The 14,205-nt window shown below is 51.6% G+C and overlaps 1 protein-coding gene across 2 annotated transcripts in view; it reads right to left on the bottom strand.

Annotated features, from left to right (window-relative positions):
- CBFA2T2 (CBFA2/RUNX1 partner transcriptional co-repressor 2) overlaps positions 1 to 8,414 on the bottom strand; it is a 57,863-nt gene extending 49,449 nt beyond the window's left edge. Inside the window, exon 1 of one of the 2 annotated variants that reach the window (XM_066198779.1) lies at positions 8,347 to 8,414. In XM_066198779.1, the coding sequence (XP_066054876.1) occupies positions 8,347 to 8,374 (28 nt within the window). In that variant the 5' untranslated portion in view covers positions 8,375 to 8,414. Of the gene's footprint in view, positions 1 to 5,275; positions 5,329 to 8,346 lie in introns of those variants that run through there. The other variant, XM_066198782.1, reaches the window with a different exon arrangement.
- Positions 8,415 to 14,205: the final 5,791 nt, after the last annotated feature.

Here is a 14,205-nt window from a genome sequence, read left to right as displayed (position 1 = left end):
CAAACTATCTTGTTTTGTACCTGTGAGGCTGAAGGCAAGAATTCCTGCACGGATCAGATCCTGGCCTTGGGTGCTCCAGTGTCCTTACCCCAGCAGGATAGTCCTCAGCACTGATGGAGGTTCAAGATGTGGCAAACAATAGCCAGGGGCAGTGACTGAGCCTACAAGTGTTTTTTCAGAGCATATTTTGCCATAAAAACATAACCAATTTCATTCCATTAATTTCACCTCAAACTCAGCTTCCTTAATTAGAGGTACAGAGCTCGAGGGAACCTGCTGTAATTATTAAACGGGAAATAAAACCTGACGAACACAGTAACTGCAGTGACTGAAAACTTAAATAAAACTGGTAGAGGACAAATCAAGAAAGATCTAAAAATCACCTGCTCAACAGTTTGTGTGCTCTGATAGTTATTTACGTATTCACATGCACAGAGGTTTTATTCTCCCTCTTGCTAAATTCAATACTACACAAGGAAAAAAAGGGTTGTTCAACGACACAACTATATTCAAGAAGAAAACAGACAAGCATCTGGGGACGTTTTTGGAGTACTGCAGTGCAAAACCAAGATTCTCCCTCAGAAGATTCCATCAAATTAACTTCTAGGTGCTCAGCATGCCTAGATAAAGAGGGAAAACCAAGCCTTCATGGAAAAAAATCATCCCCTGGGGGGATAAAAGGACACCAGCAGAGTATTCTGGAATGTGGGAGCTCAAGTGGGCCAGGGGCAGTGATCTGAAGTCGGGTGTTTTGCAGCAGAGGGTGAATGAACACCAGTAAATGCACGCGAGTGACATCCACAACGCCAGTGTGAGCTGATTTGGGAGTCACAAGAACAAGCCCCTGGCTGTGTGACACAGCTCCTGACCCGTGCTGGCTCAGGAGTGGCAATGCCTCTCTGGAAGAACATTCCTGAGGACGACACGGTTTCCCAGCACCACGTAAAGTACAGCGTGTCTCTTTACTCACCACGGAAGGTGATCCATCAGCATCTGTAGTGTGAAGAGGGAAGCAAACAGCAGAAGGAAAGCAAAGTGCTAGAAAGAATTCCTGGCTAGAATTTGTTGCTTTAAATCTTCTCGTGAACATGGGCTGTGAGCTGTGGAACGACACACTCACACCGGGAAAGCAAAATGGGTACAAGGCTCCCATCCAACTCGGATTTAATGGCAGAGAAGAGAGATCTGCTCTTTGAGAAAAATCCCAATTGTTGATTTCTATTTTGTCTGGCGATGGAGCACAGTATTCCTCCTTCCTTCCTGCCAAAAGCGGTGGAAGTACGATGTGCTTTAAAGTAATTACAGCAGCTCATCCCAGAAGTGGCTGCATTTCAAACGAGGCAGGAGATGCACAAGTGGGGAGTGGCTGCTCCCAGCTGAATGTTGAACCTGCCTTCAGACCTGGGGATGAAAAGGTTCTCTCCAAAACAAACCACCGCGTTTGCTTCTGGAACCTGTCCAATATGTCCCCCTGGCTGCACCTCCATGGATGGCTGGAAAACCCAGGCAGTATGGCACAAGGTGACACCCATGGGCAGGACATGCCTTCCCTACAGGGACTTAGCATGAGCCAAGCTTTTTTTGAACTGGTGTCTCTCTGACTCCTCATCAAAACTGGCAAACATTTGCCTGTGCCAAGCCTGTACCCCTCTAAACACTGCAGTATTTGGAAGTGTGCAGTATTTTCATTATCGGTAGAACAGCCATAATTATCCAAATAAAACTATTACTATACTGGGCCTTCGATCATAAATAGAACTTAATGGATTTTATTACATCCCAGGAAGCAAGAGCTACAGAAGGAAAAGTATTGCTAAATGTGCTTTTCTACTACCTATCAATTTCTCCTAAACACTCAGCACTTAAGAAATACCCAAAGAAACACACTGCTCTCACTGCATAACCATTGCAAGTTCCCCTCTGAGCTCTTCCCCTTCAGCCAGCTCGTAGGGGACGTTTCAGCAGCTGAAAATTAAAGGGTCACAATATTGAGCCTTCAGGTATCAAGTTCACAATGGAAATAGCAGCTGACACAGAAAGGGCTCCACTGAGCACGGCGGTGATAATTCTGTTGCCTCAGAGCTGGAAGCAGCTCACTGACACAAAGTTTGTTATTTAACTCAGCGAGGAACGAAATAAAGTGCCACAGCCATGGCTTTATTCCTTACACAGCCTCTTTCAAATCATACTCCACACCGAAGACATGCTAGCAGTGAGTCTTTAATTCTGGCTGCAGTATCCTCTTAAATCCAAATAATTCCCTGTCAAGTGCTGGGGACGGCAGTGATGGCTTCAGGAAGGGCTGCTTGTCCTGCGAACTCTTCTGCTGAGCCCATCTCCCAGAAAACTTCACAGGAGCCAAACACCACTAGATACCACAGGTCCGTGAGGAAGCGACAACAAATCTGGGGTGTCCGACAGGCACCAGCCCACGTGGCCTCATGGAGAGGGGCAGGAACAAGGAGGATTTCAGTGGGGCAGGCAGACATGCCAGCTTCCCACTTACCCCTGCTCACACAATCCAGGAAAAGCCATCCTGCCACCCCCGGGGACTCCCCACCTGGCCCCGCTCCGCAGTGACAGCCCGGGCCTGCTGCTCTCTCCCAAACAGATGCATTCATTCTCCTGAGAGCCTCCCACGTCTTATCTAGCTGGCAGTTCCCAAACGTCGAGCGCCAAGTCCGGCTAAAACCACTTTAAGCTCTTTTAGGCAACAATTCCTGAAAGCGTTTTGGCAGGGGAGCGAGGGAGGCGGCACGGCGGCCCCGGGGTCCCCCCGCGCTGTCCCGCCGGGATGGGCACGGAAAGAACCCCCGCACCCCACTCCGGAGATGCTGTAAACAGGGCCTGGCACAGCAATGGATGTATAGTTTACAGAGATGCCTTGCTTCGAGCGAATTTGCCTCTCAACACATGGCCAAACTCTCACGCAATAAATTAACTATTTGGCAGCCACCGAACTAGCGCTGGAGCCAAACCAATTAGGGTTTAATGTGATCCCAATTTCCTATTTCTGAGACGGGGGTCGGGGAGGCGGGGGGGAGAAGGGGGAAGAGGAGGGAGAGAGAGCAAAGTAAATCCCCTCCTGGTTTATAAATCCTTGCCAATCATCCCAGATAAACCTGTCACCCGCAGCTCTAAATCTGTATTTGCACTCGCGTGCTCCGAGGGACGCGGTGGGAAAAGGCGCATCGGATGCAGCCAGCCTGACTCCTGACATGTGTTTTCCATACTTGGGAAATTCAATCATTTAAAAAATATTTACCAAGCTTTGTCTTTAATTAGAAAAACATGACGACGGATAAGGCGAGTTATTGTTTCTAAGCTAAGAAATGTCAGAGATCCTCATGATGTCAGAAGATAAACCCCATCAGCGACCCGCGGACCCGCTGCCAGGGCCGCAAATGTTTCGAGGGATTTTTTTCATCTCCCCTCAAAGTTCAGCGCTTTCCAGTCTCAATTCACCGGTGGCTTCTTGGCCCCCAGCAAAGCTAATCATGGAGGAGGAGGAGGAGGAGGAGATGGAGGGAAGGCTCCTGCAGCAGATCTGCCAGACGGGTGTTTTAATGCAAACGAGCTCGCACAACGGGGGAGGAACAGAGGAACGTTTGACTTCTTTGTGTTTTAACATCCTGCCTCTGGTACCTCCCCTGCACAAGTAATTACCTGCCCTCAACCAAGATAAGCAAATTAATCTCATCTGCACCTGGAAATGCCGCAGGCTGAGCTGTCCCCACACTTTGAAAAAGTGTGAAATTAAGTTTCTGCTTAGCCAAGGCCCAGGGAAATGCTCGCTCTCGGGAACACAGCCACAAAATACTGCAGCCCACAATACCCACCTAAGAAAAGAGGCTGCCTGTGCTCCGAGCAGACAGCCAGGAGTTCTGCCTGCCCAGGACCACGTGTGACCCACGCTGCAGCCCCGGTTCCACCGCTGTTTGATCCAACACCTGCAGCCAGATCCGGAGAAGCTCCGCAGGCACGATGCACAACTTTCAAGTCTAAAGCAAATATTTGTTGGCCGACAAACAGAAGATAGCCGGGATGTGATGAGCTGTCAGGCCCGTTTGTGTGCTCAGCACTCCTGTTGAGGTGACTGAAGAGTCTTTGCTGAGCAGGAGGGGGTCACGAAGGGTCCCTGGACCGGCTCACAGCGCTGCCAGGCTGTTGTGTGCCACCAGCGCCAGGAACTGCTGGACCCAACCACCCCCTACTCCCACACACCCCAAACACTGCAGCCTCCCTGCTCTACCTCTAGGGCTTTATCCCTCCTCCTCCTCCTCCTGTTGCCTCTGTTGGCAGAAGAGGCGGGATCAAACACACACAAAGGCCAGGTGGGAGCGTGTCAGGTGACAGATTTGGAGGAACTTCCTGCTGCAGCAGCCAGGTGCACTGCTAGGAACTGAAAGCCAACTCCCAAGAGATCATGGGGATTAAAAAGTAGGGATAAGCAGGGAGAAGCTGGTATTGATGCAAACAAACTGGTGTGTCTGTCGAGTCCAATCTTACAGCAATAAGTCTGCAAGCATTTATTATTTGTCTGATTATGTTATATCCACGGGCAAAAAAAAAAAAAAAAAAAAAAAAAAAAAGAGGATAATCCTGCATTTTCCATTCTAAACCATACCTGGGATGAGAGAATTTTGTAATATTTTTCAAATATTTTTTAGCGAGCTTTGAAGTGTCACCCACAGCCCCAAAGCCAAGCCAAGAGCATGCCACATATCTTGTGAAAATACCCTTGCAACCCAAGGCTGAGGGCTATTAGCAATGACTACCTTAAATATCAATAAATATCTACACTGGAGAAAATCCCTGTCTGAACAGGCTCCTCCTTTAAATCATCCCAAGTGTGCAAAGCACGTCACCGAGGAAAACATATGTGCAGAACTTGACCTCGAAGTCCGAGTGCCAGAAAAGCTGCTACCTGTAGAAGTTAGTGCTGCTCTCTCATGAAATGGAGAAAAAAGGACGTTTTAATTGACTTCCAAGGTCAGGGTTGATTAACCTGGAGTGCACAAATACAGCTGAAATGACGTCCAGGATAACTCTGTAGCTGAATCAAACAAGGGTGTGCACACACTCAGGATGTGGCACAAAGAGATGGGAAGGTGAGAGCGACACAGGAGAAGTTTTAAGCCCCAGACACTGGCTGGGCAAATGCCCTCAGAAAGGTGGTTTTCTGGAAGAGTTTCAGGAAAATCACCAGTTTGGGTGGAAACTCTTCCCCTGGGACTTTCTACATCAGAGGGGGAGAGGTGGATTCACTTCTCACCTTTTTGAGTCTTACAGCCACCTCCTTCTTCTGAAGGGGAAGAGTTCACCTCTGATTGTTGCCAGCAAGAGGGAAACCTGAGCAGTTCCCCTGCCTCCCGTGGCTCATGGCAGCCTCTCGAGGTGCCTGTGACTCCTTGGCAGCTTAGGACGATGGAAAGCACTCAGCTCACTATTCCGCTCCAGTCCTGCTTCCAACAGAGTCAACTCCACAAGCTCTTCCCCAAGCACAAGCTCTTTTCGATCCTCAGAGTGCCTGCAAATCAAAAAACTCCTTTTCTCTGACTGCTTTAAAATGCCGATTTATTTCACTCTCCTGAACACTGGAACAAAGGAAGAGGAACACATAAAGCCTTTCGTTTTACGGTATATGAAAATCAAGACTAAGTCCCTGACTGATCCATTTCAATTTCTGGCCATTGGAAATATCCATGTAAGAAGAGCATATCCATGAGAGCCAGTATGTGCCTGAAAGGAACATGGAACATCCCAAAGTTTCAAAGCAGTCCCACATTTCTCCTTTCTTTCCCCATTGTTAGTTTCACACTGAGCACTGATCCACTTCTCTGTAACACACCCCCAAAGAAATCAAGCAACCTCCTGACACTGCCAGGACCTGTAAAATACAGCAGAAATCATCAGGCTATGCAGAAAATTAGATTTATAAAAATTGCGAGTCTACAGCTGACTATTCACTTTCTTGAGACCAAAGATAAACCCCAATAGTGTTGTGGGCCCAAGAACTGAGTGATGTCTCGTGCAAGTGTTCACACTGTTCAATAGCAGGCACTAACAGGGCATCCTCACCTGATCTATCTACAAAGGTCCTGATAACCGCAGCACACATCTATGTGCTTATCTTTACAAAGCAGCTGCATGGCTCACCAGGCTTATCCTCAGCATTCCCCAATGGATGCTGGGCCACAGACACATTAAACTGAATAAAAAATAACACTTGAGCTCCGACTGAGTCAGTCCAAGCATTCCAGGTGCCCTCACCCTCTCCCGCCAGGGGCTATGTCCCTGCTGCCATAGGGTCAGTGATTGCTGGCTCAGTTCTGTCAGCAGGACCCAGATGGAAAGCCCAAATCACAGAGTAACAGACTGGTTTGGGCTGTGAGGAACCTGAAAGACCACCTTGTTCCATCTCCTGCCATGGGCAGGGACACCTTCCACTGTGCCAGGCTGCTCCAAGCCCTGTCCAACCTGGCCTTGGATGCTTCCAGGGATCCAGGGACAACCAGGGCTTCTCTGGGCACCCTGTGCCAGGGCCTGCCCACCCTCACAGGGAGGAATTTCTTCCTAATTTCAGACGTGGTTTAATATTGTAAAACTCAACAGCTACATACACATCCATGCATTCCTGCCATGATCCAATAAAACATTCACATAAGTTTTCCTGTGTTGCAGAAATTGTCACAGCTGAGAGGAACGGGTTTCCATACCCACCCTGAAGCTATGAGGGAGGCACAAGATCCCCGCCTCCCTTAGCTTCAAATAGTTTTAGCAACATTTCAAAGGTCTGACTCTCCTCCCTGTGCTCAGTGTGAGGGAAGCAGGGAATCTGACCGGCCTCTGCACACACCACTGAGCTTCACCACGAGCAGACACACTGGGTGGGATTTGTTTCACCCAGCTCCTCACTGCCAAAGCCTAAGCCAGCTCTCCTGGACTCCCCTTGCAGACAGTGAAAAAGCCCAGGCACCTCCAGGGCGGAATTTGTCTCATTCAGAGAGAGGTGTCCAAGACGGGGGAGATGAATCACCCTCAGCAGCGCCTGCTTCTCCGACGTGACTTCAAAGGGAGCTTGGGGAGAGGAGACTGGGCACGGACTCTGGACAGCAGGGTTAAAGCACATGATCTCACCGGGCTCCTTCTGTGGGGCCTTTTCTTCAGGGCTGACAAAACGAAGGTGAGGAGCCAGGTGCCAGGGCTCTCCAGAGCCACGTGCATGTGGACAGGGCTCTCCCAGCACGGTGCTCTCCAGGCACCTGGGGACAAAATCCACACGCCTTGACAGACTCACATATTTCTAACTGCCTTAAGGGGTAACAGCCTCACCCCAACATCGCCACACATTCTGCCCTAAGCAGCACAATAAAGTATAAAACCACCCTCTGCAACTTCTGTCACTTGGTAATTCCTTCTCCATATCGGGAACGCAGCTTCCAGACTGGTTTCCACATTAGCATCAGCATCTATCTTTACGCCGCTTCCCAATGAGCAATCACACTTCATTTTAAAATTCCTGAATTTCCCGAGCCTCGGGATGTGCTTTTAACCGCTTTTCTCCCTTTCCCGAGCAATGACTTATCCACGGAGTCACCTTGAGGCCGCGATCCAGCCCGTGTGTTATGGACATCGCCACACACAGACATCCCGGCACCTCGCTCCTCATCCCGGGATGGCTCAATTTCCATCCCCGATCGTGGACGAACAGCACAGGCCACAGAAACGCTCAGGGGGGCTGAAATTTGGAGAGAGGCACCGCGTGCTCTCCGGCCAACCTCATGGTTTTCGGAGGGCACGACACTTCTGGCACCAAACCCGGGGTTTTGGGGGAATCGGCGCAAACGGAGCTGAGGACCCGCACCTCCCCAGCCGCACGCAGGGGCGGGCGCTGCCGCCAGCGGGATTTCTGCGCACAGGACTCCCACAGGTGCCAGGTCGCCGCGGTCTGCAGGAGGGGAAACACCCGTGCCCAGCTCTGGGGGGGTGTCTCACTGCCCAGCACTCCCGGGGACACTTTATAGAGGTGTTTTAGTGCTGGGAATGTGGCAAGAGCCGGCAGAGCGCAAACCCGCTTTGGCTGCAGCACCGCAGGGCTGGCACTGCCGGCCCCAGCCGCGGCGGCTGCTCCCCGTGTTCCCAAGCCCCTCCAGCCTGGAAATCCCACAGAACCCCGGGCAGTGCCGGGCTGCCCGTGCGGCCGGGGCTCCCCGAGGCCCACACGTGGCGTGCTGAGAAACGCACACGACCCAAAGGCACAATTACAGACCGCGATACAAAGCCGTGCCCCCCGCCCGCCCTCCCTCCCCCGCTCCCCCGGCCCGGCCCGGCCCCGGCTCTTACACTGGCAGCTCCCCGGGATCCCCACCATGGCCCGGCTCCGCGGCGCCGCCCGCCCGGCCCGGCCCGGCCCGGCCCGGCCCCGCCGTGACGAGCGCGGGGCGCGGCTTCCCCCGGCCCGCCCCGGGGCCGGGCAGGGTGCGGGGGCGCCGAGCCGGGCTGTGCCGGGGGCTGCGGGCGGGCTACGCACCGGCCGTGGGGTACGGCCTTCACCGACACTGCGGGCCGCCTTCCCCGCCTCCCCTCCACGCGTTACAACACCTGTACACCCCCAAAGGTGTTACAGTACCTGTACACACACACCCAAAAGGTGTTACAACACCTGTACACCCCCAAAAGGTGTTACAGTACCTGTACACACACACCCAAAGATGCTACAATACCTGTACACCCCCAAAAGGTGTTACAATACCTGTACACACACACCCAAAGGCGCTACAATACCTGTACATTCACACCCAAAAGGTGTTACAGTACCTGTACACACATCCCCAAAGGTGCTCCAGTACCTGTACACACACACCCAAAAGGTGTTACAATACCTGTACACACCCCAAAGGTGTTACAGTACCTGCACACACACCCCCAAAAGGTGTTACAACACCTGTACACACCCAAAAGGTGCTACAATACCTGGACACAAACACACCCCAAAGGTGTTACAGTACCTGTATACATACACCCAAAAGGTGTTACAATACCTGTACACAAGCCCAAAGGTGCTACAATGCCTGTACCCACAAAAGGTGTTAAAATACCTGTAGACACATTCCTAAATACCTGCGCACAACCCCCAAAGGCTTTGCAATAGCTGTATTCCCCCCCAAAAAAGTGTTGCAATACTTGAGGACGGATAGGTTTGTCCCCAGCCCCGCCCCAGTGCCTCAGGTGTTGTAACCAAAGTGGTTTTGCTCCCTCCTGGCACTTCCCACATCCCAAGCCCACCTTAAACCACATCCACAAAGTGTCCCAGGGAGTCTTGCTGCAGTCAGATATCCTTGGCAAAGGTGAGATGTGTTTCCACACCTACAAGCTAAAGCTGCATAGGCACCTCAAAACCTGGAAATGCCAGAGTTTGGGATCAGGAGAGCTTCACTGATAGCCTGAGACCCCTATTCAGGGTTTGTCAAGTCTGCAGCCTCATAGGATCCTGGAATATCCCTGAGCTGGATGGGATCCACAAGGACCATCCAGCCCAGCCCCTGTCCCTGCACAGACACCCCAACAACCCCACCCTGGGCATCCCTGGCAGCTCCTGGAGCTCTGGCAGCCTCGGGGCCGTGCCCATTCCCTGGGGAGCAGTGCCAGCACCTCTGGGGAAGAACCTTTTCTTTATGCCGGAGTCCACTCGGCATCTGAAAATGAAGCACAGCTTTTCTCTCATCCTGGAGGGATTTGCCGGTTTAGGTGTTCTCTGGGAAGCTGAAAATACACCAGCTAGGTGAGGAATATCCCAAAAGACTTGGGGGTAACTGTAGGAGGAAGATATGTGCCTGCAAATTGGGTTGTAGCTAGGGTTTCCCTTCCCAGCAATAAAATCTATATGTGGTCCTGGGGCAGGGCCAGGACCCAGTCTCCTGCCCTAGGGAGATGTCCTCACCAGTTACCAAATCATGCTGGTGCCAGTGTGGCTATGGATGCCCTGCTTCAGCCTAGGAAGAGCACACTCCAGTGAAAGAGAGCTGCTGGGATGTGGCAGCAGATCCAAACTGGCTTTCCTAAGGCACTGTGCATGCCCTCAAGTCACTGCCCGTGTAATCAAGGCGGTGAGATCTGTGAGCCCTCCTCAGGGAAAAAAAAGGGCACACAGGTCAGGGCTGCTGTTTCCAGTAGGACCAGCAAACTGGGTTTGACCTGCCCCAGTTCTGGGCTGGTGGTTGTCCCTGGCCAGCCCAGCCCTGCAGCTCAGCAGTGTTTCCCTCCTGATGCTCACTGAACCACAGACTCCGTTGGAGTTTGCTGGCCAGGAACGGGCATCTCTTGGGCCCAGATGTCCCAGGATGGAGCAGATCCAAATTTGCACTAAAAGGGCAAGACCATCCATCCAGTCCCATTGTCTTGGTTTTAACTTTGTGGCTTTGCCTCCTCCCCGGCCCCTGTCTGTCAGAGCCCTCATCCCCCACACCGCTCTTATCTCCTGCCTCGCTGCCTGCAGCCTGGCTCTGGCCTGTGTTTGCCACCACTTCATTTCTGTGTCATCTACAGTCTCGCTGGAGCCAACTTGACACCGGTGGAGCAGAAAGGGCCATTGTGTGGGGTGCTGATAAGGGCTTTGTTTTTATTTAGCTGGTTCCTGAAGCCTGTGAAGCTCCTCAGAGAGTGGCAGACTGGGCTCCATCAGAGCCCACCGTGATGGGAGCAGCTTCCCAGGACACCTGAATGTGCCAGTCACAGCCTGGCATCTCCCTGAGGCTCACCCAGGCTGGAGCCCTCTTTGTGCTGAGGGCACAGGAGATGGAGCTGCTGTGGTGACAGCGTGGGGCTGTTGCTGCCCTCCAGAGCACCACAACCTTGAGAGACGAGCCCTGGCGTGAAGTGTCACTCCTCAGATTGAGGAGAGGGTGGTGAAGGCTGGGAGAGCAAAGCAGAGCACTGGGATGTGCTGGGGAAAGCTTTGAAGGAGCAGCAAATGTATTTTCATCTTCCTTTCTCTTCCAGAGCTTTGATGGTGGCCAAGGTGAAGCCATGGTGGGCACAGGGTCTGCATTGCTGCTTGGTTTCTAAAGATGGAACAGCTGCTTTGGAAATCCCAAAGAGGAGAGGACTGTCTAAGTAACACCTCTGGAATACCAGGAAAAGGTGCACATGAAGCTTGGTCTGGCAGGCTTCAATGCTGATGAAGGGTGTAGCTGTTCATGACAGCAGTTTTGGGGACATTTTCATAGATTTATGTGACCTCCCCACAGAGGCAGCATCATGTTTGAAATGTGGCCATCCTGCTGCTCTCCAGTCTTCTAGGGAGAGGAAGTGGTGTGAGCAGGGAATGGGATCTCTGTGCTCTCTCTCAGATGTGAGATGAGTGGTGTCAGGGTCCTGGGTGAGATGTGGGCATGGTCTTGTAGGGAGGATGAGCTCCAGACCCTGATGTTCTGTGAGCAAGGGGAGCATGTCACGTGGAGATACCCTCTGCCACAGCCTGCCCCACAGGGAGCTCTCCTTCCCCACCTCCACCCCCCCAGATTCTAAACCACGCAGTGAGCCCAGCTTGTCTCGTGCTCCGTGGGACAACAACCATCAAATGAAGGTGTCAGATGCAATTTTTCCTCTGCTGGTACACTGATAGAGCAGGGTTTATTTGCTCCAAGAGAAAAAACCCACCCAGCCTTTATGAGTCTGGATTTCTGTGCTGCGTCCAACCGAGCAACACCTGTTCACTCAGCTGATGCTGCTGTATGTCCTTGAAATAGGCTGGTGGATGAGAGAGGAGGCTCTACAGGCATGTGGACTTCATTTGGAACCCTTTTCTTTTTTATCACTTGAACACATCATGTATTTGGGACAAGAAAAAGGTTTCTCAGCCCAGTGCAGTGTGTGGGGACACACATGCTGGAGAGGTAGATATATATGTCTCAGTATTTATATACATCTATCACACCCGAGTGAGCAGCCACAGTTTTGCAAACAGCATCTTTAGGACTACAATTACACAGCCACTACACAGGGTCTGTATCTATGGCCAGTAAACCACCAAAATATTCATACTTGCCCTCCAAAAGTCAAGAGATGCTCCCAGCATCTTTAGAACATTTAATTGGATCTCAGGCAGTCGGGTCGCAGACACTTTTTCCGTGGTGAATTCTCTATCAGGTGCACAATGGTGCTTGCTGTGTGAGCAGGTACTTGGCCTCTGCCCTGGTTATTTGCTGTCATCCCACAGCTCAGCTCGTGCCATGCTGAGTGAGCTGTGCTCTGAAGATGTTTTTATTCAGTTCTGTTTGCTGTCCTGTCACATCCTTACCCTGACCTGAGCACTGATGTGAAGCTCCATTCTGGCTTTGGGCCCCGTCCTGAAGGAACCGTGCTCCTTCAGCTCATGCAAAAGTTCTACCAAAGGGAACAGGATGGACAGGAGGCACATGGAGCTGTTGGAGCGAGTCCAGAGGAGACAGCCAAGGTGATCAGAGGGATGGAGCAGCTCTGCTGTGAGGAAAGGCTGAGAGAATTGGAATTGTTCAGCCTGGAGAAGAGATGCTTCAGAGTGAGCTAATTGTGTCCTTTCAGTAGCTGAAGGGGGCCTGCAAGAAAGATGAAGAGAGATTGTTTACAAGGGCTTGGAGGAACAGGACAATGAGGCATGGCTTCAAACGGAAAGAATGAAAGAGAATAGGTTTAGATTGGGATATTGGGGAAAATTTCTGCCCCGTAAGAGTGGGGAGGCCCTGGCACAGGGTGCCCAGAGAAGCTGTGGCTGCCCCTGGATCCCTGGAAGTGTCCCTGGCCAGGTTGGACAGGGCTTGGAGCAGCCTGGGAAAGGTGTCCCTGCCCATGATGAGGACGAGATGATCTTTAGGGTCCCTCAAACCCAAACCTTCTTTGATTCCGTCATTCTGTGAGACTTCATAGCCTGGAGTCCCCCTCTGAATAAAACCAACATGATAGAGCTGGCTGCAGGCTGTTGAGCTAGAGGGAGGGAAGGTCTCAGCAGAGGACTGTGGCCCTGGGTAGGACAAGTGCTCTCAGGCAAAGGTGTATGGCCAGCCTTGCTCCCCACAGCCTTGTCCTGCCTCTTCCTCACCCCTTTTCTGCCTCCTCCCAGTTCCCACACCAGCTCAGTCCTTCCATTTCCTCTACAGTAAGGGCAGATCTGGTGGCAAAGATTAATGGCTTTGATCAAAGAACAGTAAACGCAAAAGCAAGAGGGAACGTTGTTTGGAAATCTCTCCTCTCACAGGTATTTGCAGCTCTAAAAATGCTGAATGAAAGACATTACTGTCATAGAAATGAGTGGGAAATGAGATAAAGGATTTCTCTCACAGGGCAGGCCAGAGTACCCTGCCTGCTTCCTTCACTGGGAACTGATTTTCCGAACAAGGGAAATAGAAAGTTTAGTACAGGCATCGTTAACAAGGGTGAGAACTGAGTGAAAGGAGAGTGAGGCAGATGGTGCCAGGAGAGAGGTCTGGAGGTCAGTGGAGTTTCCCAAGGTCAGTCCTGGTGTCCAGTCAGTGTTTCTCCTGGCACAGGGTGAGTGGTCAGCATTGCCTGGAGAGGCAGGCAGTGTGTCCAGGGAGAGGGGATGGGATCTCATCGAGCAAAAACTTCTGGAGGAGGGGGTGGGTGGGATGAGACCTGTTCAGCAGGTGGGAGGCAGAGTGCTCAGCGGCTGTCAGCCCAAACAAGCAATAATTCTGTGATAAAATCTTGGGACATTATTTATCAGGTCCCTTTCTTCAAACACAAATGTTTGAGCATGAGGGTGTCCAGCCCAGCTTAGAAGCTGTAATCCTGTCCCTGAAACCATCTCGGATCTTCCTCGTTTGTATATTCAAGCTGATGGTGCTTGCTGCAGCCATAAAGAGGCTGATACTGTTTTGAATATCTTATTTGTTTTCCAGAGGCCATCTGGCTGCATTTCTTCATTGTATGAGAAAGCAGTGGCACTGTCAGTGCTGCATTACCCAAAAAATGCCCTGTGCTGAGAGAGTGAGTGACTGGAGAGGCAGAAAAGAGACGTGTGAGCACTCAGCAGTCGGAGCTGCGCATCAGGGCTGTGAGATCACTTTATGAGATCTCTCACAACTCACTGAGAGGAACAAACTCACTGTTCAGGACCCCAGGAGCCAGCGAGCAGCTCCTGTGCCATGTCATCAACTCCTGTGCCTTGTCACCAGCTCCTCTGCGATGTCATCAGCTCGTCCACAT

This window comes from Chamaea fasciata, unplaced genomic scaffold (genome assembly GCF_029207755.1).
Source record: "Chamaea fasciata isolate MVZ Bird 193981 ecotype frontalis unplaced genomic scaffold, bChaFas1.0.hap1 SCAF_17, whole genome shotgun sequence".
Lineage (NCBI taxonomy): Eukaryota > Metazoa > Chordata > Aves > Passeriformes > Sylviidae > Chamaea > Chamaea fasciata.
The sequence above is the reverse complement of the archived record's forward strand: the minus strand, read 5'-3'. Positions and strand labels throughout refer to the sequence as shown.